The sequence below is a fragment of the Opisthocomus hoazin genome, chromosome 9, assembly GCF_030867145.1.
Source record: "Opisthocomus hoazin isolate bOpiHoa1 chromosome 9, bOpiHoa1.hap1, whole genome shotgun sequence".
NCBI lineage: Eukaryota > Metazoa > Chordata > Aves > Opisthocomiformes > Opisthocomidae > Opisthocomus > Opisthocomus hoazin.
Window position 1 is genome coordinate 26,791,452 of NC_134422.1, and position 27,531 is coordinate 26,818,982.

The following is a 27,531-nucleotide window of genomic DNA, read 5'->3' on the forward strand; positions in this document are numbered from 1 at the left end:
GTAAAGGAGAGCTTTAGAGTTTTCAGATTAAATCCACCTGAAAGGAAAGTTTATTTGTATTCATATGCTCAAATGACAGGAGGGGTTAAATGAGGGAGTTTGGCCCAGCTGAGGCAAAAAAGATTAATATGGACAGAAGTGTGTAAGAAACACTGGAATGGCCTCACCAGTCACCCTGTGTTATACACAGACCTGGGAGAAAGCTAACAAAGTTTATGTTGTATGTCATAACCACTTGCCTTAGCAGCTACTGGGGCTGAAAATACCGTTTGGGGTTTTCTTCCTGTCTTTCATTAAGTAACAGTCATCAAAATTGTATAAAACTTGAATTTCCTCTTTAGAGCATATACTGATAAAAGTCGAGGTAGGCAGGGATAGAGCAGCAACTAAGTTTTTTTTGTTAATGAGCTCAAAATTGCGAAGGTATATTTAGTATAAAAAGCAGTATAATTTTCTACTTTACCATCCCTTGTTACTTTTATTACAATTCTGGTATACTCAGAAGTAGTTTCATGGAGAAAGGTTCCCCCTTCCCCCTCCTTTTTGTTTTTAACAGAAGAATCTAGACTAAGTGTGTTAATAAAAGTTTCATTATTCCTGGGGAGGATATCTCCCTGAGCTCCATTAGAACAGTGAGTGGCACCTACAAGAATGTTGCAAATCTCAGTAAGCTCAGACAAATGGCTTATTTATTGATTTTATTTTTGCATTATGTGTTGAAAGGAGTCTGCTTACAAAAGCAAATACGTTATTTGCTCTTTAAGCTAGGGAATCTAAAACAGCTTCATTCATTAGCTTTGGTGTAAGCTATGTCTTTCTTCCACTAAACTGAAAAGTGTCTTTATAAAAGGATTTTTATATGGTATATTGCAGGTTTAAAAAGTGATAGTGATGTACTTATAGGTGTTTTATATACCCATCTCCTCCTTTGTCAACTATTGCGATATTATAAAGCCATCATATCTTTAGGGTTTTTTTTCCTTCCTTGCGATCTTTGACAAACCTCAGGAAAGAAAAGGTAGTGAGAGACTACAGTGGAGAACAGTGAAACTAGTCAGAGCAGCTCTGGCAGTGGCACAGCTGTAACAAAATAGAAAGTGCTCTAACTTTTATGAATTAAAATGTCAGCAGAGCTGCTGAATCCGTTTCAGGCAGGTTATCTTAATACCATTTTTCTTTCCACTGACCCATGACAGCATGAAAAAAAGAAGGATTGGTGACATTTGCTCAGAATTAATTCTGAAGGTGAAGGGAAGTTTTTATTCCTTCTACAAATAAAAATGACTATAGCTAGCATTTGGCTGAAGGTGTACTGGTAATGTGGACAAAGAGAATTACATATTTTATAAATAAGGAAACCATAAAGTTGGAATATATAATCAGCAGTGTGTAATATATTCTGTCCTGATCTATGAAGAATTCACTGAAGTATGGTAAAGCTATTTATTTGTACTACTGCATCAATGTTCCAGATGCTCTCTCCTGTGAAACACTAAAATGTATTTCCATATTGACTGCTGCTTTCAGTGGTCTGCATTAATGAAAGAGAGTATCTTCTGCTCGTGTGTAGTGGTACTGGCCCAGAACATCAGGGATGCAGAAAGGGAACAGGTGAGATTTCTTCAAAAAGTCAGAAGTGGGTGAGTCATCCTTTACACCTGAGTGTCAGAATGATGTAAGCACTATACAAGAGCAGCGCGCAGTGGTAAATATTCAGCCAGAATGATTCTTCATTGAGGTACTCGCTGCTTGTGCCAGTCAGGGTAGCCACCCATGCAACATCTTTTTCTGAAATTGTATTAATATTTATGATTGTGCTTGTGGCCCAGGGGTTAATTTTTCAGGTCCATTGAGGACAATCAGTATTAGAGTCAGGATTGCAAACTCAGATTTCTTTTCTAGTAGTCCTGTGCTGAATGCTCTCTCTTTTCCTTTGTTAAATTCACCTGAGCAAGGACTGCTACAGTAACATTAACAAAATTAATGTAAGTTTAATCCTCAGTATTTTGTAGACAAAAGAAAATTCACGATGGATTCTTTAACTGTGCTGAAGAAATACAGACAAGATTGTCAATTATCTTTGTATTTGCTTAATATTTTATGAAATATTTTGAGATTGGATCACCAATAATAAAATTATAGATAAATATATTAAATTTGCTTTGTCACCTATCTTGAAGTCAACATTGAAAATCTTTGTCCTGATTTGAGGTTCGAAATTAGGTCTATTTAGTTCTTGAAATTAGTGTTACTAATATTCTTTAGTGTTTGAAATATAGTATAACAAATTCAGATCACAATAAATTTGATTTTCAGCTAAGTTTCAAACAAGACCTGAGTATGAGCTGAGAAATAGATGCTGATGAGTGTATTGTGGTATGCAGGCATAAATGCAAAGACGGCAACTTCTACCTTTGTTAAGCTTTCATTCTAATTAGCAAAAGCACTCTTCTTGTTCCTTTATAATTATTTCTAAGCTAATTATTTTCAAACATTCATTCCTCACTAATAATTAATTACATATCAAGTCTGAGTTTTAAAAATTAAATGTTGGGAACTCTACAGACATGAAGAGTGGTGCTTCGGTCTTGCACCTAATGCTCAGATCTTGCTAAATCTCCACCTCGCAGAGCAGGGTGGACCTATAGTGCTTACTAAAACTTCATTCTTGGACCAAAAATAATATTGGTGGGCTTTTCTGGATGGGATTCTTCTTTGTATATTGATTTGTGTCTATGTTATTTACTGTAGAATGGGTAAGAAATCAAGCTGCTAGCATCTGATGTCTGAATCCTTCACCAAAATGCATAGCAAACTTCTTGTTCTTTATCTGTTACTGCTAGATTGTCTGAAGCAGACACTTTATTTAGCACGTAAAAAGCCATCATAAAATTAAACTACTGTGGTATTCGGAGAGGTCATTATGATAGTTCTATATTAGGATATTAGGTATATTTTCTTTGCTGTAATCAGTAGCAAGACTCTTCTTTGGGTCTTTATCTACTTTCCTTTGTATAATTAACTGTTTGGTGAATTATGATTTCTCAGTATTTCAGCAGCAAAGAATTCTGCATTTTCTCTCATTTTTGCACAAAGTTAATACGAATTGGGAATAATGTCACACTTTTTTGGTGAGATTAGATCCCTTATGCACATGTATGAAATGTAGTAAATATTAGTATTTATACCTTGCTCAGACTCCGAGAATGCTGTTAGACAAGTAAGGTTTCGATTAGTTGTCAATTTTACATTGCCTTACTGAGCTTCTTTGCTTTTAACAGCCTTTAATTTCAGATTGGAAACAGCCCTGCACCAATTATTTAGCAGGCTAAAGTGTCAAAACTGAAATAGCTAAAAGAGCCTTCTTTGTTGATTGCCCATATCCCTGTGCTCATTCTACAGAAAACCCCTAAATCTGATAATTTCTTGTACGCCTCTTTGTACAACATACTTGTAAAAGGATGTCCTCACAGTCTTTCCACTGTGATTATGCTATTATGTGAGCTAGAAAGGTATACAGAAACTTGCTTTGTGGTTTTTAAAATCAATTTAAAAGGCAAATAGTTGCTTTCTAGAAGGCTAACATATACAGACAGTGCTACTTTTGAGTACTGGGTAGACAGTGTCTGTTTTAGAAGGATATAACAGACTGTAACTAGAAGGGGTCTGTGTTCCTACATGCACCAGACAAAATTTTTTTCTGTTGTTTGAAAGCAGTAGAAAACAGTTACTTGACGGCAAGAAAGAAAATAAGAAGCAGTTATGTACACAGATATCCAAATGTTGCAGAAGGCATTATATTTTGAGCACTGTTAATATCAAACCTCATCTGCAGCAGCCTTAATTTTATACTCAGAAGTTCACTGTGGGCTTCCATAATGAGACGAAGAAGAAAAGGATACTAGGAAAAGAAGTCAGTACCATAATTTCTAAAGAACTCAATAGAAAACTGATTTGCAAATACTTGTTTTGAAAGCTGTGTCAACAACTTGAAAGTATTGCGATTTTAAAAAGTGCAGGTTTAGTCCTTCATAGTAGAGTCAGTAATTTGGCATTTTAAAAATATAGTCTTGCTTCATCTTGATTCCTTTTCTGCAAATGCATTTATTTATGCTTGACTATTCACAAGTTTGGGATATCTTTCAGGATGATTCTTCTTTACATCTTATTAGTTCTGACTCCAAATACTGGCTATAATCGTGCCTGTAAAAACATTTGTATTGCTTACCGTTGCTAAGCATGAACAGCTGAGGAAAAACATAGGTAGGGTAGGGTATAATTTGTGTATTCCAAATCTACAGACTTTTATTACACATGCAAGAAGTTAATCAGCAATGCACATCTCTGGGTTTTTTTTCTGCTTCGTCTGCTTGGACTCTGATCTTGCACAGGCATCAATACATACTTAGCATAAATGTTGCAACAGTCTCATTGAATTCAGTTTAAAAAGACGTAGATACTGAAGTTCAAATAAAAAGGCTCAACAGTGATATTCCTAAGAAATCAAAACAATGTACCTGGTTACACCAGGTACTTGATTTTTAATTGCTACATGCTTAAACAAATGAGCACCTGCACAAATGAGACTGAGCGGCTGTCGGTATTCCATTGAACGCAATGAGCTTCCAGGTGAGTGGATGATCTAGCTGCCCAAATCTATTTCAACTGTAGGCCTAACGTACAGTCAAGCCTAGGTATTAAACTAGTTACACTTAAGCTTAATTTTTAACATGTGCACTGTCTTGTGGAAGATAAATGCGTGAAATACAGCTGGTTTGACTGCTTGCCAGTTAGAGCAATATATTTGACTTTCCTTTGACTCTCTTGCGTTTTGGGACCTTACTCTGCGGTTTGTAGTATTTAAAAACCAGGTAACTTCATGTTGTCTGCAAAGCTCAATTGTGTACGACATTTGGAAGAAAGAACAGGAGGTTAAACCAATGACAATTCATCGTATTATGTCTCACTCTGGCAAGCTTAATTGTAAGATCATTTGCAATTTCTATCCCTGTTTCCCTGTACTTTCCCCAGGGTGGTGCCAGCCTGGAGTGAGGGTTGCTAGTACTGTGTGCCAATCAAAAAAGGACTTTCTGATCCACGAAGAAGGGGGTGGTTTACTAAGAGCATGCTCCTAATCTCAGCCTAGAAAATCATGAATGTGAGAAAGTGCCTCCCCTCTCTCCTTCTAGGCTTTAGCACATAAATAGAATTGCTTTTTATGGTATATCAAGTTCTTGTGCTGCTTCAGAGGTTGAACCTAGCCAGGAAGGAGCATTAAAAAAACAGTTTTAAGTTCCCACATAGCGCAGCTGCAACGCTTATTCTGTGTCTTTGCACTCGGGAGTTGGTTTTGAACAGACTGTTGTAGTAATCCAGAATGCAGATGAGGCCTCACACTGACTACCTCTCATGCAATAAAACCCAAACTTATACAGTAGTTAATGTTGATTAGTCAAGTATCTTTTGGCCACATGATTCAGGGAGGTGGTAGTATGGGAAGTAGTAAACAAAAGAAATTAATTTCATTAAGACTTTGTTCCAGTGATGTATGTGGTATACACAATGCCCATAATACCAGCTCCAACTGAGGGAGGTCCTACAGCTTCTGGTAGGAAATAAAGGTGAACTTGGCTATGCTATAATTTGTGTTGTGCTCTAAAATGTAACAAAAGATGTTATCTGTTTCCTTCAGGCTGAGCCGGATTTACCAGAATATTATGTCCAAAAAACACACACACAATTCTAGTTTTTGAGGAAACATGATGCTCTTTTACCTGTTGCAATGTAATTGGATAATGCATGTACAAATGACTTGTTTAGCCTGCCAATGAATGTTGCTAATGCCTTACCAAAAAAAAAAGCATATTTTTTGTATTTTTTTCCTCAGAGGCAAATCCAAACAATGCTAGATTTGGGAAACTGTTTACTGAAAAGCATTTTCTAATAGATCTCTGAAGAAGTGCAATTGTATAATTATTATTGTTCAGTGCATACAGTACATTGTCTCCATCATTCTGTACACTGCTGCTATTAGTGCTTGTTCTAATAAATCTCAATGTACACTGTTTAAACTGCTCTCATCTGTGTTCTGATTTATTAACATAAGAAACACTTTGGAATATGGTTATTGAATGAACTGTTTGTAACTAGCTAAGTGAATTGACTATTAATCATTAAATTCTTAATATGTATTGTACAGACTGATTTTGTAGAATGTGGGTGAGAGTGGCAGCAATAGCGATGAAACAGTGGCTTCTCACTAGCATCATCCTGTTCCTTTTTAACTTTTCTCCACTGCAGGAGTATTTTTATAAAACTTCTCCCATGTGATTCTCTGTGCAGTTCCTTTAAATCTGGCAGGAGCTACCAACAGCAGTTTCAAAGAAGATAAGTTTCTTTTTGGCAGTTCCCAGTTTTATCTTCATGCTACAGCTGGTAAGAGCCTTTTGCTTTTTTTTCCACTTCAGCTTGCTCTTTATGATTAAAGGGAGCTTGCAGTATGTATCTCAAGTTTTGTGAGAGGGTATAAGGAAATGGTTCCTGATGTTCTCTAATAGAATTGAAAAAAGAGGTGTGGAAATGCAAAAAAAAAAATTTACTTGACACCCACCTCTTCTGGCATCTTGGAAAAATAACAGTACGTGGTATTTTTTTATTATGTGTTCTTGTCAGCTGTTCAGCCCTTAAATCAATTACATTTTATTTAAAATGAAAGCATAATAGAAAACAAGAATTTCGTTGGGAGGAAAAATTGAGGTTTTTGTTGTTTCTTGGCATTGTAAAAAGAACAAGTGTTCAAACAGTCTGGAATGCTGCCTGAGTGGAAGCAACAGCAAAGGAAAGAAAAACACTTTTTGCATGGATGACGATGCTTTCTTTCTTGTGTCAGAGTACACATCTGATCTCTTCCAAACCGACTCTCTGAGCCAGGTTGTACACTGGGACCTTATTCCCTGCTAAACAATTCTATGAGCGAAATTCAGCGCTGGTTTCACATTTTTGTAGTTGGGATCCGTGCTTTGCAAAACAAATGTAACCCTTTTTGGTGTTTGTTGGTCAGCAAAATTACTGTAAGTGAAGTGTGAAAAGCTGTATGTCATTACTTCATTGGTTAAAAAACCCAACACAACAAACCTTTGGGAATAGATTAGAGTGCATGAGGCCTGTAAGGCAGCAATCTATCATCTAATTTAGCTTATCAACTATTACTTAAATATGGAAGTAAATTTTATATTTAAATTTAATCTAACCAAGAGACAGATGATACTTCTTCTTAACTGCAAACATGTAGGCGCTGTGGTGTGGTGAAGTGACACAGTGTGGGAAGCTATTGACAAGATTTCATCCTGACTCAGCTAAAGGAGTTGCCCACAGAAAGCTGTTCCAAGTTTCACTGCCGGTACAAAAATCTGTTCTGATGATACACAGCATTTTTGCCCAGCAAACCTATCAAGCCACATGGTTCTCCAAGTCCCTATTAGCTTATTAAATATTTAAGTTGGTCTAAATGTTAAAAACCACAAGTATGCAATATTGACTGTTCCTGCACCTGCACCTGAACATGAAAAATGATTTTTCAAGTAAGTAATCATTACTAAATCAGATTAAAAGAAACTAAGCTGAAATATCGTTCCAAACTAATGAGATACTGTGAGCTAGATGAGGAGGTACTCTATGGTTTGTTTTGACTGAGTGGTGAGTCTAATTTTACTTGAGGCCAGTAAATAAAATGTCTTATATTTAAACTGTGCTCTATTTCTGAAAACTGTGTCTAAGGTTAGGCAGTGTGGCTAAGGGACAGGGTAAGTTGTATATCCCATATGTGTATCCCAAGTGTGTATTAATAATCGTCAATGGAAAAGAATTCAGAAGAAGTTAGTAACGTATGCATAAATGCATGTTACGGACATGGATCTGGTGTGAAGACATTTTTTACTTGGGATTAGATTACATTTGTAATCACATGGAAAAGTTCCAAAGTAAAATCAGATGTGTAGTTGCTTTTCTCACTGATGACTGTCTGGCCATATTTCTGTCAGCAAAGAAATAAGTCTAATTATGACCTCAAATTTCACAGCTACCCCAGGTTTCTTGAGCAGGTTTTTTGACAAGTCAGTTGAGGAAAAAAGTATCATTAAACATTTCCAAAAGGTTACACTTGTTGTACTGCAAGTGGACTACAAGTTCTGATAAGGACATTGAGGGTTTTTTTTTTTAACCGATAAAAATTAAGGTGTAGATTGTTTTTTAAATTCCTCTTTAAGTAGGTTATTTCTGAGGGCCTGGCATTACATTTACCAGGCAAAGAAACTGAGGTGATGTAGCACAAGGGCACATCCATTCTTCAATTCTAGTCGAAAAGCTGATTTCACTTAAAAGCAGATCAGCCAACCTAGTACAACAATATTAGTCAGGCTGCTTTTTATGTCTGGTGACAAGAATTTTTTATGTCACCTGTCTGTTAAAATGTTTAGTATCTGGAAACTGCTCAAGCATCTTCTTATCTTATGCCTACACATGTGAAAAAAAAAAATTAGGAAACTAGATGAGGAAGTATTCTTGTAGCATGAAATGAACAGCCTGAAAAAGCATAGGTATGATTATGAAAGAGAATACTGAAATCTTGTGTTCCCTACAAACACCTACTTAATTTTGTCTGTTTATAAATGTTCTGTATCCAAAGATCTGAGAGTGCTTTATAATACTAGTCAGTTCTTGCAGTATCCTGCTCAGGGAGGTGATATATTTCCAGAGCCACATACGGTAGGTTTCATAGACGGATGTTAATTGCCCAGTACCACCGAACAGCAAGTGATAATGCCAAAAATAAATCCAGTCCAAGGCTGCTGCTCAGATTAAAACATAAGGAGAGGAAGCAAGGAACAAGAGAAGTCTAATACTGAAGGAAGTATTGTATAGACATAACTGTACTAGTGCCCATCAGACAGATTAGGATGGGCAATGTAAATTATATCACAGTAAACAAAGCCTTTGTTTCATAATCTTTCTTCAGTCATAGTGGCACAGCTGCTGCAGTTCTGCACCCTTGTACAGGTGGATGCACAAGCCCACAAAGCTGTCTGCTAACACAGACACACCCACTCACAGGTGCTGGAAAAATGGGTTTAGCCATTTGGGCAGCATCCTCCAAAGGAAAGGCAGTATTAAACCTACTTTAGGTCACACTAGCTTGTTTGTTTCTAGATTTGTCTTCACAAGCTAGTAATGATGAAAGTAGCTTCATTGTATGCAGTAATTTTTGTGTAGCAAATGACCACTTCTTTTGGCTGAAAGGTGTGCCCGCTTCTCATACGTACAAAGTTTAAATGCAAACGTACTACCTTAGCAAATCTCTCCCTGGAGTACTACTTTTGCATTTCTTATAAGTAAATGCTTCACAGCTAACACATCCATCAGCCCATTAAAACTACTGCCAGTAATATTAGGGCAATTACAAAGAAGCAAAACCTGAGATATTTCATACACTTTAATCAGTGATAGTCATTTAATATCATATTATTTGAAGATGGAAACATGAAATACAGATTAAATAGTCTGCACATCCATGAACAAAGGTCTGAAACCTGAAAGGTAAATCTGTGGAAAAGCATATAAAACTATCACCAGAATGTATACTCCTTAATCTCTTTTGTGTTTCATTTTCACCATTAACATAGCTCTAGCGAGAAGGCAGTGAAGTGGTACAAAGGAGCCAACTGTGCAACACATTCCCTTTTCATCAAGCCAACAGATGTTGCTTGTATAAAGGTGAAAGGGGGGTGATGTCAACCAAAAGCCATAGAGAAGCCAGTTGAACTCCACAGCTTGTAACCTTTCATTGATGTAACACATACAGCACAGTGCAGCTTTTAATACGTTGATTGCTGGGCAAGTGTCACACTCTAATATAGCACCTCCTCACAGGAGATCTATCTTTGATGTGTACTGTAGCGCTATGAATATGTATTATCATGGTATATTCTGTGGCAGAGACTAGAGGGAGGTTCCAACAGAGTTTACTTGAGCTATAAAGCTGAAGAGTATTATATGGGAAGCATAGTGAGTGTGTATATCTGGCTCCCAAATGGATTATTAAAAGTGACCTTGAAAATTATTTAGAACAGTCCGATTGGTATCTTTTAGATATCTGTATAGAAAAGAACAACAGTGTTTCCTGCACCTTTTAATTTTTTTTTTCAAATCCATTCTAATTGGTGAAGAAACAGTTCACACACAGAAGTGCCATATAAATAAAACATAAACGTCCATTAAAATATTTACCTCTAGAAGCTTCTTATTAAAATTTTCTCCTGAGACTACATGTAGTAGTAGAATATACAGAAGATTCAGGCTCCACAAGAAGTAAAACATACTTTAAATGTGGGGAATGTTTTAGGACTAGGCTTCTGATGAGTTGCCTGTTTGAATTTCCAAGTTCTCTAATTTTGATAGGGTCTGTTTATCATGCTGCCCAGATAGGTTTGCATAAGGAACCAATTAAGTTTCAGATACACAAGAAGTGACTACATTTTTTTACACCTTTACCAAACTGAAAGTTTAATAAAGTCAGTCTACACAAAACTAAAATATTGCCTAGGTAATTTAATTGTACCCGTACTCTACATAATTAAAATGGCATTCGTGAACTGATTTAAAGTTTTCGCTGCACTTGAACTATACAATAAAGAAATCCAGCATTGAAGTATGTCTGCTGAAGCTGTCTGCTGAAAACCTTCACCTGGCTTTAACTTACTTTTCTTCCCACAATGGTCTCTAAAGACTGTAACGCTTTGTGAGCAGCAATCACTGCAGCCATTATGCCAAGTGACCCCCGTACCCTAGCAAACTGCTAGACCAGGAGTTCAGCATGACAGTGGTACTGTCTTCACACTTGGGAGCTCTGATGTGATCTAAGTCACGGTATTAAGCTGACTGGTTTTGCTTATACAAGAGAATCTCTGGACAAGCTCCATCTTGGGGGAGGAAAAAAAAAAAAAAGTCAAGTGATGTTAAAACCACTTAGGTAGTAAAGAGAATGCATATATGTGCTAAGGACCATATTTGGTCCCATAATTGTTATTTCTGTTAACTCTTGAAATATGACAGGATCTATATTGCACAGATCCTTGCTTTCTAGGGAAATGCTCCTCCCATATGCTGGGAAATTACAGAGTTTGGCAAGTAATTTTTCAATAGTATTTTATTTTGCTGTTTTTTTGGTGTTAAATTCTTGAACTTGTTGTTTTGTAAAGATCTGTAGGTAAGCGTAATATAGTTCAAAAGCGCTTAAGTCAGGAGGTCTGGCAACTGACAGCACCTTTTTGTATGCTTAGAAGGCATTAAACAAATGACCAGCATAATTTGGTACTGATTATGTGGGCTTAACCCTTTCAAGTGAAACACCAACTCAGTTTATCCAGTCAGTTAACACTTAATTTCTTTTCTTCCCTCAACTGACTGGTTAATCATACTAATTTTACGGTACGGTTGACTTTGACAAGAAAGAAATTAAAATCAAATCAGTTCATGTGGATTACACAAACATCAGAATGATCTGCAGATGATTCTAGATTTCTGGATTGAAATTAGTGAGATAATTAACCCAAGGGAAACAGGTGGTGTTCCTCTATGAAGGTGACATGGCCAACAGCCCAGATGAAGTGCCTCTGCACAAACACAAGCAGCATGGGAAACAAACAGGAGGAGCTGGAAGCTACTGTGCTGCTAGAAAGCTATGACCTGGTGGGATGAATCCCATGGCTGGAGCATGGCTATTGATGGCTACAGGCTCTTCAGAAGGGGCAGAGGCATTGCCCTCTACATCAAGAAATCAGTACAATGTGAAGAGCTGTCCCTGAAGAATAGTCACAAGCAGGTCAGAAGCCTACAGGTAAGAATCAGAGACAGAGGCAACAAAGGGGACCTGGTCGTGGGTGTCTACTACAGGCTGCCTGATCAAGGGGAGCCTACTGATGAAGCCTTCTTCCTTTAGCTGCAGGAGGCTTCATGCTCGCAGTTTCTCGTCCTTCTGGGGGACTTCAGCCACCCCGACACCTGCTGGCAAAGTAGCACGGTGAGCTGTAGGCAATCCAGGAGATTCCTAGAATGCATTGAGGGATAACTTTTTCAGCCAGGTAATTGACGCCTCTACCCGAGGGGATGCAATACTGGACCTGATAGTCACCAGTGCAAGTGAGGTCATTGGTGACATCAAGACTGGAGGCAGCCTGGGCTGCAGTGGTCACACATTGGTGGAGTTCACAGTCCTGAGGGATATGGGAAAGGCAAGGAGTATCGTCAGGGCCCTAAATTTTAGGAAAGACAACTTCCAGCTCTTCAAGGAGTTAATCAGTAGGACCCCCTGGGAAACGGTCCTCAGGGACAAGGGGGCAGAACAGAGCTGGCAGATCTTTAAGGATGCTTTCCAGAGAGTGCAGGAGCTCTCGGTCCCCAGGTGTAAGCAGTCAGGCAAGGAAGGGGAGAGACCAGCATGGCTGAGTCAAGATCTGATGGTCAAACTAAAGGGCAAGAGGGAACTGCAGAGGCAGCGGAAGCAGGGACAGGTATCTTGGGAAGAGTATAGGGATGCTGCCCTGTTGTGTAGGGATGAGGTCAGGAGGGCGAGGGCCAAGGTGTGGCTGGATCTGAACTTGGCAAGGATGCTAAGAATAACAAGAAGGGTTTCTACAGGTATGTCAACCGGAAAAGGAAGGTTAAAGAAAGCGTACTCAGCCGATGAACAAGAACGGCAACCTCATATCAACAGACGAGGAGAAGGCTGAGGTACTGAACAGCTGTTTTGTCTCAGTCTTCACTGGCAACTTCTCTCCTTGCTGCTCCCCAGTTGATCAACTGCAAGATGGGGACCAGAGGGGCAAAGCCCCTCCCACTGTAAAGGAAGACCAGGTTCATGACCACCTGAGGATCCTGAACATACATAAATCTATGGGACCTGATGAGATGCATCCCAGAGTCCTGAGGAAATTGGCTGATGTCATTGCCAAGCCACTCTCCATGATAGTTGAAAGGCCATGGCAGTCAGGTGAAGTCCCTGGTGACTGGAGGAAGGGAAGCATTATGCTCATTTTTAAAAAGGGTAGGAAGGAGGACTCTGGGAACTACCGACCTGTCAGTCTCACCTCTGTGCCTGGGAAGATCATGGAACAGATCCTCCTGGAAGCTGTGCTAAGGCACATGGAGGACAGGGGGTGATTTGAGACAGCCAGCATGGCTTCACCAAGGGCAAGTCCTGCCTGAGCAACCTAGTGGCTTTCTATGATGGCATGACTAGATCAGTGGACAAGGGAAGAGCTGTGGATGTGAGCTGTCTGGACTTCTGTAAAGCCTTTGACACAGTCCCTCATAACATCCTTCTCTCTAAATTAGAGAAATCTGGATTTGATGGGTAGACTGTTCAGTGGCTAAGGAATTGGTTGGAAGGCCGCAGCCAGAGGGTAGCGGTCAATGGCTCGGTGTCCAAATGGATGCAGGTGACAAGTGTTGTCCCTCAGGGGTTCGTACTGGGACCAGTGCTGTTTAACAATTTCATCAGTGACTTAGACAGCAAGCTCAAGTGCACCCTCAGCAAGTTTTCCAGATGGCACCAAGGTGAGTGGTGCAGATGATACACCAAAAGGATGGGATGCCATCCAGAGAGACCTGGACAAGCTTGAGAAGTGGGCCTGTGGGAACCTCATGAAGTTTAACAAGGCCAACTGCAAGGTCCTGCATTTGGGTTGGGGCAAACCCCTATATCAGTACAGGCTGGGGGATGAAGGGATTGAGAGCAGCCTTGATGAGAAGCACTTGGGGGTACTGGTGGAGGAAAAGCTGGACATGAGCTACCAATGTGTGCTTGCAGCCCAGAAGGCCAACCCTATCCTGGGCTGCATCAAAAGAAGTGTGGTCAGCAGGGTGAGGGAGGGGATTCTGCCACTCTGCTCCCCTCTGGTGAGAGCCCACCTGGAGTCCTGTGTCCAGCTCTGGAGCCCCCAGCACAAGAAGGACATGGACCTGCTGGAACGGGTCCAGAGGAGGCCACAAAAATGACAAGAGGACTGGAGCACCTCTCCAGTGAGGGAAGGCTGAGAGAGTTGGGGCTGGGAGAAGAGAAGGCTGTGGGGAGGCTTTGTAACAGCCTTTCAGTACCTGAAGGTGGCCTATAGAAAAGATGGCGAAAATCTTTTTAGCAAGGCTTGTTGTGATAGGACAAGGAGTAATGGCTTTAAACTAAGGGAGGGTGGATTTAGACTAGATATAAGGAAGAAATTTTTTACCATGAGGGTGGTGAAACACTGGAACCGGTTGCCCAGAGAGGTAGTGGAGGCCCCATCCCTGGAAACATTCAAGGCCAGGTGTTGGAGGGGGCTCTGAGCAACCTGAACTCATGGTAGATATCCCTGCTTATTGCAGGTGAGTTGGACTAGATGACCTTTAAAGGTCCCTTCCAACCCAAAGCATTCTAGGATTCTATGATTCCACATTTTCAGTTCCTTGGGCGAGCCTCTAGCTTGCGTGAACCGTACATCAGCCTATAAATGCATATTTAGATATGTCATAATTACAGCATTCCTACAGGGGTAATGTGGGATAACTCTCAAAACAAAAATCATTATGCAGTTAGCTAGTAACTACAAAAAGCATCCTGCATCCTCAAAGGTTATGCAGAAGGCAGGACTATCATCAAGATTCTGCTATTAAGGTTCATATCAATATAAAGTAAGGAGGAAACCACAGTATTTAAGCATCAAAATTCTCAGCTATATATAGCTAATACTTGCCTGCTCTGTTACTCCTCCATGATTAAAACCTGTTCTGAAGAAACAGAACTCATCTTGCATATGAAGTAAACTATCTTGTTACTCAACTTCTGTACTCAGTTTTTTCAATTTGTTTCCTCTTGTAAACCCTGTTTTCTTAATTTCAGGGTAATATGAATATTTGATCTTCAGTAAGCACAGCTGGTAGTGCACCTTCCTCCTGCAAAACAAGGAATCCAATAATCAGTTTCAGGTCTCCATCCAGCTAAGACAATGATGGTCATTAGATCATGGAAAAATACCGGGCTATTTCCAAGATAATTCTGAGCTTGTTCTATAAAACTGGCAAGAAAGCAGGTATTAGTGCAAAATCTTCGTGAGCTGATCAACATATGCAAAGCATGAGTTTCACTCAATAATGGAGATTCTTTGTTGAAAGAACTGTAATAGTGTATACTTGTGCAGCATGTTGTCCAAATAGAGAAACATGGTCTGCATGGGCAGAATCTTCTGTTTATATCAGTTTACAATTTCTATCCTATTTTTCTGTTGGAAAACAGTTTCTCAAAGTAGACAAGCTTATTACATGCATTATTTTAGTAGCTAAGTATAATATTAATCGAGGTTGCTGCAGAATGCATTAGCTTTCTGATACCACTTTTAATCCTAGCCTTAACAACGCTTTTAAATATTATCTGTAACAATGTGTCCCTAAAATTTTGCTATAAAACTTGACTAAATAGTTGTCTGTTGATGCTAGCAAGCTCTTTTTTATAAACATCTTTAGCTGCAGTAGAAAATGGTAACTGCACTTCAATATTTCAATATGTGGAATTTAATGGTAGTACATTATGAATACTTGGAAAACATAAAGTGAATGCTAAGTATCTGGTAAATATGTGCACTGATAGGTATGATATTCAGATTCCTTGAAGATAGATTGAGGAAAAGAGGCAATGCTGATAATGCATTAGGAACTACTGATGGAAACTAAACATATGAACAAATTTTGAAGGTGTCAGGTTCTGCTTTGATAAAAAGAATATAAATACCAGGTTCTGGAAATATTGCTGTTCTGTAAGTTAACAAAAACTGTCCTATATGAACACTGAGAGTCATGCTAAAGTGAATATTCAGGAAGTCTCCATCCCTTTTCAATTGCCTTTTTTTTTAGACAAGTATGTTAGACTCAACTCCGTCAAAGGATTTAATTATTTTCTGTCTGTAAGCTTCTCTTTCAGTAATTTGTCTTTAGTTACCAAAACTCATTGATCCTTTATCATTACAGTCACCATTACTATTTCAGCAATGACTAAACAGAAAAATAAATATGATGAAATAGCCATTCAGGTGACTGAAAAGAATGATTTTTGGCAAAGGCTACAGAAACACATTGCACAGGCATGATGAAAGGCAAAGACCATATCAGATAGTGCCCTAAACATTAACTGCAGTACCACTGCAGTCCAAAAATCAGCTCAGAGAAGCTGCATGGTCTTAGTCATAAATCATGCTGTCACATTTAAGAATAACGGAGAATTTTTTTTTTTATCTATTAATCCAGGTGAAGATATAGCAAAGAAACTGCAGAACACAGAGCTGAATAAACTACCTTGAAACTGCTCCCCATCTTGGGGCTTGTGATGTCCTTAGGCAAACTTACAGATGTCTTCAGTCTGCTGCGGATGGACAACTCAAACAGAAGCAAAAGAAAGGGTGGTTGGTAGGAGCAGAGAGCAGAGTTAAACTAGAGTTATAGGGACAGGAAAATTAATTATAAGAATCATATAATGCAGATGCTACTCTCTATCTTTATCTTTACATCACTTCATATTTCTTCTTGCACAGAATTTCATCTTTCAACTATAGATGAACCTGCTCTGCAGATGAAACAGCAAGTGAGGCTTCTGCCAGTAAGAGTGGTGATTTATTTATTTATTTGCAAGGGTTGGAGGGTGTATAATTAGAGAGAGAAGGGGGTAACACAAAGAAAGTATCTTCTCTTGATAGAGAAAATGGAGGAATGATTTTCTTTCGGACACCAACAATGAGTTTGTATACAATTCAGGGGGGCTCACTTAAGAACAAAGGTCATCTTATACGGAGACCTGGCCATCTTGGAGGGGAGCATTTTTACGGTCATACTTTTAAATTTGTTTTTTAAAAAGGTGCCTGAGTCATGGTGAGTGTTCAAGTCTGACCTCATTCCAGTAATGTATAAAGGTGGGCTAAGATCGGGCTAGAAAAGTCCTTTTGCTCTTCTACAAAGGATCTTGTGTAGTGAGGGCAGATGGAGTGCCTTGTCACTGTCGCTGTGTGGCTCTGTGCTAAGAGGTGCGGGAGGTTACAGCCCTGGCACTCCCCAGAGGTAGCCTTGAACCTGTATGTCAGCAAGGATTTTCATCTGCACAGCTTGGAGAGATAAGGCAAGATTTTATTCAGGTGCTGACCCAGGCAGAATGTATGTATGGCATGTTTTTCATTTATTGGTGGCCCAAAATGAGAGAGTGCCAGGGCTGCAGAAATGCTGAAAGTTCGTAACTACACCTGTGTGCCAAGTACAGAAATGCCTAATCCTGGGGGGGAGCACGGAATCTTAGGTTTCTTCACTTGGATGAACAAAATTGGTGAATGTTTTCTGAACATGGCTACATTAGTGTAGTTACACTCTTGTTCTCCGAGCTGTGACGTTAGGATGATACAAACAGCTGCTACAGTATTTCTGCTGGATTATACGGTGTTAGAGTAACAGGAGTACTATGTAAACATATCAAATGAAACTATTTGTTATCAAAATGAGTGCTAGGATCAGACAGAGTATGATCTATGGCCACAGACTAAGCAGGAGAATAGAAATGCATGTTAAATACATAGTGCCAGCTGAGTTTAATAACCTGTAGAAAAAAACAGCATCCTGTCAAAGACTTATAAGAAATATACAAGATAGATCTAAATCAATTTTAATTTAAGAATTTCCTTAGCTTTTCCTTCCCTTTAAAATCTTTTAAGTTCTGTTGATATGTTTTGATTGAGTAAATATGTACAAGGTTTTTTTGTTAGGGCAGTGTAATATGAATTACAGTCAGACTGAATTGCAGCAGTTCACATGATTTGAGTTCAAAATGTATACATAACCAGCTTTGATTTTTCAGCACCCTCTAGGGTAAGCAGAAAGCTCCAGCAGCTTTTCTTTCCATCTTAAATAGCAGTGGTAATATACCCCCCATTTTGCTTTTTTGTTGGACTTCCTGGTACTCTAAACATTTTAAAATAATTATGTAAGTATTGGAAATAACTCAACTGAAACATGTTAAATTATTAAATAAGTAATCATATTATTAAAACAGTCCTGAAAATGGTTTCATGTGAAAAACCTGCTTCAGAAAAAAAGCCAATCAAACAAAACTTTTTACCCAGCAGCCAGGGATAATATTCATATGGAAGTGTAGCTTTACAAGCCTCTGGCTGATGTTTTACCTACAGTAACTGCAAAAGGATTGTCTGGAATACGCGCTACAAGGCTTAGCAGTTGTACGCTCATCACTCTCACAAGAAAATCAAGTCATCATTTGTCTGTGGGCAGGTTGGCTCCTCCTGCCTCCATCACAGATCCTCCACATGCTGTCTACCAACTTTCTTTTTTCCCTTTACAATTTTATATCTTTTTGCACTAGCGTTTTCCCTCTTGGATCCGTGAGCTGCTCCTTAACCTTATATCAACAATCTGCAATTTTATTATTTTGCATAATTCTCACAATATAGCACATTTCTCAGTCATCTGAGACAAATACATGCTGCTGACATGTCTCAGAACTAGCCCTTGCGTCAGAGACATCTGAGTCCATAGGAGGAGAGTAACATATAATGAATGCTCATGGCTGTTTCCCCTTTGCCCCCAGCCATTTCTAGACTTCTGCTTTGGCCCAGGCATTTCCGAAGACCCCCATACCACCTACTCCCCAGCTGAGCTTTCACAGGTAGGCTGCGCAACCGCTGTTGAAAGGCAATACCCTGTCAGCAGAGCTACCAGCTTTCACAACTGTGTAATTCAGGCGGTCTCCCGGAGCACGTCTGGGCCGCTTTTTGGGCTGTTGGTAAAACGCTACAGTTCAGCTGCAGCAAGGACCCAATAAACAGTAATACATCAGTAACTCCTCACAGGGAGCGAAGGGTTGCAGAAGGCACTGTCGTCTTTTTCTGAGATTGTAAATTTTGTTTTCAAACAGTAGCATGAAACTGCCAAGGAGAGGGCAGCCATTTCCCTATCCGTTTACACTGGTAATTCATTATTCATCATACAGAATAAGAGAGCTTAACTGACAGTCTTTGAGAGAAGTCTCGAGCAATACATCATAGAAGCTGAGTAGCTAAGATGCTGTTGATTCTTCCCAAGCAAAATATAACTCGATCTAAAAGAGCTGTTTGATGGCTTTTTTAAAAAAAAAAAAAAAAAAAAAAGTTAATTTGTTTGAAAAAACATTGCAAAAAGAATTGAACATGGACTTGACATCTGGAAGTTACATTTGATAAGAGCTTTTTCTTATTATCATTACTAATGTCATAATATGTTTGCTGCTGCAACCAAAAACTTTGTTAAACAGGTTGGTGATGGAGGAAGACTAGTTCCAGTGCCCAGTCTCAGTGAAGCTGATAAATACCAACCTCTGAGCCTTGTGATTAAGAAAAGAAAATGTTTACTTTCAAAAAAATCTAAATTTGCTTCAACACCTTTCACATTAAAAGACATTCTTCAAGGGGAGAAAGAAATATCTGCAGGTAAGATTTCTATCTTTCTTCAAAGAGGAAAAATGCATGTTTTCTAGTAAATACAGAACAGTAGATGTAGCTTAAACTGTGCAGGTAGTATGATGGTTCTTTAGTACACGTGTAATAAATTTTTTCTTTTTATAAATATTTAAGAAAAAAAGTACAAGTCAAACCAGTAAAAAAATAGAGAAAAAAGGACTCTCTGGAAAAAATGTAAAAAACACCAAACAGTCAATTATACTAAAAAGCCTTGATATTTTCTGAACTAATATAGAACAAATCCAGTTAAGCCTTGTGTTTTTTCACAAATCACAACAGATTTCTGATAGATGTATTGATTAATTGCTACTTAACATTTTTTTTTAATGTTCACCTTTATCTGTATACTTTTTTAAATATGTAAGAATGGCCTCTGTTCTGCAGCTGCTCTATGCTAGTAATCCCTGGTGTTGAACTGGGCTCTGCACAGACAGAAGCATTTGACAACAGCTATCTGACTGAAGTAATTTGATTTCCATGAGATGTTTTTCCATATTTGTAATCCTTTTTGTGTATTTGAAGAGCTTAACTGTGTTTAAATTGCCTTTGCTATACAAAGTTTGGAGGAGATTCTATGAGAATTAAAAGGTGCAAAATTGAATTATACTGCCTACATTTTCCCATACCTTCCTTTGAAAAGTCTGTGTAATATCTACATGCTATGCTTTCTCAAAACAGTTTTATTGCTTTACTTTCTTTTGAAAAAAGGTCCATTTTAACAAAAGCATTGATCACATTAATTGCACAACAGTTGTATTAATTAAAAGCTCTACTAAGACAAACCAGTATGAGCACAAAAAGACAGAAATATCAGCTGACCGCACAAAGGGTGATTGGAATCCCACTAATCCTACTAGTCTTATGCTCAGGACAAGTCAGCTGCTTGTCCAGAATGAAAAAAATTGAAAACCTCATTAAAAAGTCTGAGAAAAAGGTTGCAAATCTCATTAAAATGTCTCACAAAACCTTAATAGTCTTTTCTGTAAAGGTTAGATGTCCTGTGCAGAAGGTATTGTCCTTTAATGTAAGCAAAGAACTTTTTAATTGAATTTCCTTTTTTATGTGACAAATGCAAGAATTTGCAATCTTTTAACATTATGAAAATATATGAACTTTTTTTGTTAAAACTAAAGCCAAACAGGATTAATACTAGGTGAATTTATAATGTCACTTTCTCCTACAACCTTCTAAGGATTTATCAAAAAAAAAAAGAGTAAAACCATAAAACCTATATTCTCAAAAGTATTTGGATGCCTTTGGATGCCTAATCCCTATGTTCCACCTGCTCTATTCTTTTTAATTTGGCAACTAATGTGTCCTAATATTTTTCATAGAATCATAGGTTGGAAAAGACCTCTAAGATCATTGAGTCCAACCATCCACCCAACACCACCATTCCTACTAAACCATATCCCCAAGTGCCACATCTACACCTTTTTTAAATACCTCCAGGAATGGGGACTCAACCACCTCTCTGGGCAGCCTGTTGCAATGCCTGACCACTCTTTCAGTAAAGAAATTTTTCCTAATATCTAATCTAAACCTCCCCTGATGCAACTTGAGGCCATTGCATCTTGTCCTATTGCTAGTTACCTGGGAGAAGAGACCAACACCTGCCTCACTACAACCTCCCTTCTGGCAGTTGTAGAGAGCAAGAAGGTCCCCCCTCAGCCTCCTCTTCTCCAAACTAAACAGCCCCAGTTCCTCCAGTCGCTCCTCATAAGACTTGTTCTCCAGACCCCTCACCAGCCTCGTTGCCCTTCTCTGGACACGCTCCAGCACCTCAATGTCTTTCTTGTAGTGAGGGGCCTAAAGCTGAACACAGTGCTCGAGGTGCAGCCTCACCAGTGCCAAGTACAGGGTCATGATCACCTCCCTACTTCTTCTGGCCACACTATTCCTGATACAAGCCAGGATGCCGTTGGCCTTCTGGGCCACTTGGGCACACTGCTGGTGCATGTTCAGCCAGCTGTCAACTAACACCCCAAGATCCTTTTCCACCAGGCAGCTTTCCAGCCACTCCTCCCCAAGCCTGTGACCTTGCATGGGGTTGTTGTGACCCAAGTGCAGGACCTGGCATTTGGCCTTGTTGAACCTCATACAGTTGGCCTCGGCCAATCAATCCAGTCTGTCCAGATCCCTCTGCAGAGCCTTCCCACCCACAAGCCCACTCCTGCCCAGCTTGGTGTCATCTGCAGACTTACTGGGGGAGCACTCAATTCCCTTACCCAGATCATTGATAAAGTTGTTGAACAAGACTGGACCCAAAACCGAGCCCTGTGGAACAGCACTTGTGAACCGGCCGCCAGCTGGATTTAACTCCATTCACCACCACTGTCTGAGCTCGGCCATTCAGCCAGTTCTTTATCCAGCGAAGAGTACACCCATCCAAACCATGGGCAGCTGGTTTATCCAGGAGGATACTGTGGGGAACAGTGTCAAAAGCTTTACTAAAGTCCAGGTAGATGATGTCCACAGCCTTTCCATCATCCACTAGGCAGGTCACCTGGTCATAGAAAGAGATCAGGCTGGCCAAGCAGGACCTGCCTTTCATGAACACATGCTGACTGGATCTGATCCCCTGGTTGTCCTTCACATGCCTGGTGAATGCACTCAGAATGAATTGCTCCATAATCTTCCCCGGTAAGGAGGTCAGGCTGACAGGCCCGTAGTTCCCAGGATCCTCCTTCCTGCCCTTCTTGTAGATGGGTGTTACACTGGCGATCCTCCAGTCACCTGGGACCTCTCCTATTAGCCAGGACTGCTGATAGATGATGGAGAGTGGCTTGGCCAGCTCCTCCACCAGTTCCCTCAGCACTCTTGCGTGGATCCCATCCGGCCCCATAGACTTGTAAATGTCCAGGTGGCATAGCAGGTCGTTAACTGCTTCCTCCTGGATTATGGGAGGTTTGTTCCACACTCTTTCCCTGTCTTCCAGCACTGGGGGCTGAATACCCTGGGAATAACCAATCTGACTATTAAAGGCTGAGGTGAAGAAGGCATTGAGAACCTCAGCCTTATCCTTATCCTTGGTGGCAATACTCCTCCCTGAATCCAATAAGGGGTGGAGACTCTCCTTGGCCCTCTTTTTGTTGTTGATGTATTTGTGAAAATATTTTTTGTTGTCCCTTACAACAGTGGCCAGCCTGAGTACTAGCTGGGCTTTTGCCTTTCTGATTTCCTCTCTGCACAACCTGACGAGACCCCTGTACTTTTCTTGAGTCACCTGCCCTTTCTTCCATAGGTGGTAGACCCTCCTTTTTTTTCTGAGTCCCAGCAAAAGCTCCCTGTACAGCCAGGCTGGTCGTCTTTCCCGCCGGTTCGTCTTGTGGCACATGGGGACAGCCTGCTTCTGTGCCTTTTAAGACTTCCTCCTTGAAGAATGTCCAGCCTTCCTGGTCCCCTTTGCCCTTCAGGACTCTCTCCCAGGGGATACTCTGAACCAGTATCCTGAACAGGCCAAAGTCTGCCCTCTGAAAGTCCTTGGTGGTGGTTTTGCTGGCCCCCCTCTCCACCTCGAACCGAGAACTCTATCATTTCGTGGTTGCTCAGCCGAAGATCTGTTAGTATAATGGAAATGTACTTAAGGTTATAAAGAAAGCAGTATAAAAATGCTTTGGCACCGATCCTTTTGTTGTACAATAAATAGATGCAGCCTTTCAAGTAAGTCAGAGTTAATCTGTTGTTTTGATTCAAAATAAACTGTCATAGTCCCTGGAATCATCAGGCACACATGGAAAGTGTGGCAAGTCTTTCTAATTGTGACGTATCAGGTAAAAGGCAAAGTTAATGTATCAGGTAAGACACGTGCACTCGTGTCCCATTAAAATATTGCAAAAATGAAGAAATGTTAGGGTCACTTGTACTGCATCTAGACAAAATTCAGAATTCACTAACATTATTTTACACGCAGTGGTTTTCACTTTGTTCCTAGTTTTAATATTCTGTGTGGCCTCTACTAAGTCATTTTGTGTTTCAGAGCCTCTGTCGTTAAACCCAGAACACACTGCATGTCTACTTTATACAAGTGCCAACAGCATACTTACAGGTAAAAGTACTTTAGGAGAATAATGATAAGCACAGAAATATGGAAATAGCCCTAATCACCATTTCATTCCCAGCACATATCACATGCAGGAACATGGGCACAACTCTGCCAGAGAGAGGCACAGAAACCCTTCAGACCCCCGTGCGCTCTCTTTCCATTAGTCAGCAGCAGTAACACCAGTAAGTGCTCAATGTAGCTCTGAATTTCACGTTGAAATGGTTAAGCACAGTAGGAGCAGTACTATTTATTCTCTTCTTGCTATGTAAAAATACTGTGTTCAGACTTTTCATCACAGAATGGTTATCTTCTTTTACTCAGGTATCTCGTCTTACCAGTTGCTGAACTATGAAGACAAATCAGATGTTTCGCTTAATGGTAGAAGAGGAAATCAGATAAGGAATGATGTTGGTTTTGATGTTGCTGGATCAGATTCTGTTGCCTTCAAAGCTTCATTTGGCATAGTGACCAAACATGAGGTTGAAGTACCAACATTACTTAAAGAACTTACTACAAGGTTATATTATATGTTTTTTCTGGCTCCATAACTATAATTTCATACAGTTAGGTTGAACCTCTGAAATGGTTAGGTTTTGATATTTTTTAGCCAATCAATAGTAGTCACTATCTGATATTTTCCAAGAGTTTCAGGTTAGATCACTGGGATTAGAGACATGACCTTCTGTATAACTCAGGCTGTAGAATTTTTCTGAATTAATTCTTGTTTGAATTGCAGCGCATCATTCAGGGAAAAAAAAAAAAAATCCAGAGACGAAGACTCCATACAATGTCCTATCTATGTTAATCCATACTACTGAAAATTTGAAATTGACTTCAAATGACATTACCCAACTTCAGGTTTCAGAAATGGAATTTCTTTGCCTTTGGTGAACTAGAGAGCCATATGTATTATTGCCAGTGCAGGTACTTCAAGATTTATGCAGTTATTCCACAGCCTTTTCTTTGAAGAGCAAAGTAGGTTTATCTGCTTGAATTTTTCATAACCTTCTGTGGCTCTTCTCTAAATGGAGTCTCCATTTTTCCAGAATCCTTGAGCTGTGGACACTGAAACCAAAGTTGGTGTTCCTGTAGTGCTGGCACAAATGCCAAACACATAGAAATATGATGTGACTAATTCTAGGTGTAGTTCTCTAGTTTATATTTCAAAGATTATCCCTTGGCCGCTATGTCATCTCAGGGAATCCCAGTGTTGCATCCCAGTAAACTACTTACTATGCATGATGTGACATTTGGTATTTTCAAATATATACCGTTTCCATGTAGTTATTTACCAAGTAGTGCACGTCATTTTGTATCCATAACCGCTCTTGTTCTGTACCTACCGTTTCCCGGTTTGTTTGTAACCTCCATTCTCATTAATCATTGGGAGAGGGGTGGGGGAAGAGGTCCTGGTCTCCTGATAAAAATGTTCAGTGTTATAGGACTAAGAGCCAATAGATGTAGAAATTCTCCTACAAACACACTTGTTTCATGGTCTTTCCATGTTTATAGCTGATACAGTTTTTTCAGTTATAATTGACACATATTAGTTACACAGTTTTTAATCCATTGAGTGTATGCTAGCTTGTATAGACATTATTTAGAATTCTAACCAAAACACTCCATCATAAACCTTATAGAAGCCCAAAGGTAGAGCACTAGTGCTATTGCTTTTTATTATCTATTTTCCATAAATTCTTACTGACTGACATTAATTATATCACTTAAAAAAAAATGTTATTAATTAGGGTGTGTTGACAGTTCCTTACTGTCACTAAGAACAGTGTGAGATGGGTGGACATGGAATTTTCCAGGATGTCCCACACATACTCTCTAACATTTGTACATTACTGGCTTTCTTTGAATTTTTTAGTGCTTCTGTTCCCAAACACTGAAAATTAATATTAAGTTTCCAGAGACCTCAATCAGTTGTTTTACCACTGTAAGACAGAAGTTATGGTGATTTATTTACTGAGTTAAAGTTACTAATTCTATTAGCTGCTTTGTAAATTGCTAATAATCTCTGAATTTCCTTCCTGCCTCCCTCTTGATTTTAGAAAAATAAACTTTGATCATTGCCTAGTCCATCAATCAAGAAAAAGTAGGATGGAAATTTTGTGCGTGGTCATGGAAAGTATTAGAACTACAAGGCAGTGCTCCTTAACCGTCCATACTGGAATGCGTGGAGAGATGATGAGGGTAAATATGTTTGACAAAGTTCTGTAACTTAAGTGAATAAACATAAAAAGCTCATTTTAATAAATTTTATGGTTGGATTTAATTGCATTTTGACTGATGTAAGCTCAGAAAAAATATGAATTAGATCAATATTATTGCACTGATGTAAACTGACTTAAAAGTTGGTCTTATTTTAGTATTGCTTATGTGACTGAGGGCTGGGAAATGCACAAAGGGGTGGCTAGACAATGAGCCATTGCTTTGGGTGAAGCCTCGGCAAAAATCTGGAATTTATTTCTTCTTAGTTTGAACCTCCAGTAAACATATAACTTATCTTTCATTATTATATTCATCTTCTAGAACACATTGGAGCTTCAGGTTGTTATTATTTCAAGGACTGACATTTTAGTCCGTCCTATGTTCTCCCTCCCTCTTCCTCTCTCTCTTAAGTGTATTTGAATAATTGAAATTACAAATCTTCTGAGGTTTGCCCATTACTAGTATTTATAAATCATTCACATAATTTTTAATGAGTGATGCAAATCAAGTTGCTATCTCTGTATCAAATTTTATTAAAATGCAAAGTTGTTAATATAAAATTCTTTAGAGGTGAAATTTGATCTTCAGTTTCAAAGCTTCCTCCTATTATAATTCACCATATATACAGTGAAGATTCTATTTTGTTTATTTTCTCATTTCAATTTGTAACTTTTTTTCTTTTGATACTTTTGTAAATTATAGTTTCACATTATTGAAGATCAGAATTATAAAGGGCGGGACAAAGCCATTGTTTTTCCTGCGCATACAACTATTGCTTTTAGTGTGTTTGAACTTTATATTCATTTGGATGGTAATTTCGGTAAGTGATGTGCATTATTGTCATTACTGCTATTGTTTATAATGGTCTGAGTTTTTAAAACCGTTTTCTTGCGCTTGATATACATCAGCCCTGATCCCATACAATGGTATGCCTTAACTTTACTCACATTAGTCTGACTTTCTAAGGGAAACAATTCTTCAAAAGATAAACGAGGCAGGTACGAGAAAATAGTCTGTAATGGAAATATTTTTTAGAAGTTAAGTATGATTTTGTAATTTTTTCTAAATCCTGCAGTTACATGGAACAAAAAATCACTTCCTTGTATTTCTGGCCTGTAAGGAACAGGCTTATGAGACCATCTGATCAGTTTTGCGTAAAATAGGCAAGTAAAAAGACCCAAGTAAAGAAGAAAGTGTGCAGAACTTCTAAACTAAGATAACATTTTTTCTGCTGGGGCTTTAATTTCAGTCTGATACATCATTGCCACATATGGATATCTGAAGATATTTAGGAAGAAATTATCACGACTACTGAAAACTAATAAAAATAAATTGCATAGCTCCTGTAAGATTTCATCCTTTTGGGGAAAGGATAGCACTTATGTATTGATGTTATTTGCACTAATTTAAGTGTAGCCTATAACATCAATGTTATCAGTATTGCTTGTAATAAACTAGAAAGTCAGCTTTAGGGTTTGATCTGGTACTTGATAATATCAAATGCAAAAATCCCTGCCAGCTCGAGTAATGTTAAAGTTTTAACCACCAGGTTCACTTGTATTTAAACGCAGGGACCTCTGTGAGAGACACTCAACTGTTGAAGGAATTGCTCCACTCTATAACATTGTGGCTTTCTGTAAATAGCAAGATAAAAAACCTGGTTAGGGAAGTCCTCTCTCTCTCTGCAGATCTGTACAGGGCTAT

The 27,531-nt window shown here is 39.0% G+C and overlaps 1 protein-coding gene across 1 annotated transcript in view; it reads left to right on the forward strand.

Moving 5' to 3' along the window:
• Window positions 1-27,531, forward strand: part of LOC104329019 (oxysterol-binding protein-related protein 6) — a 136,267-nt gene that overhangs the window by 105,696 nt on the left and 3,040 nt on the right. The window contains 6 exon segments of the mRNA XM_075429951.1: window positions 6,343-6,407; window positions 6,409-6,435; window positions 19,361-19,535; window positions 23,932-24,127; window positions 25,668-25,809; window positions 26,530-26,647. Coding sequence (XP_075286066.1) covers window positions 6,343-6,407; window positions 6,409-6,435; window positions 19,361-19,535; window positions 23,932-24,127; window positions 25,668-25,809; window positions 26,530-26,647 — 723 coding nt within the window.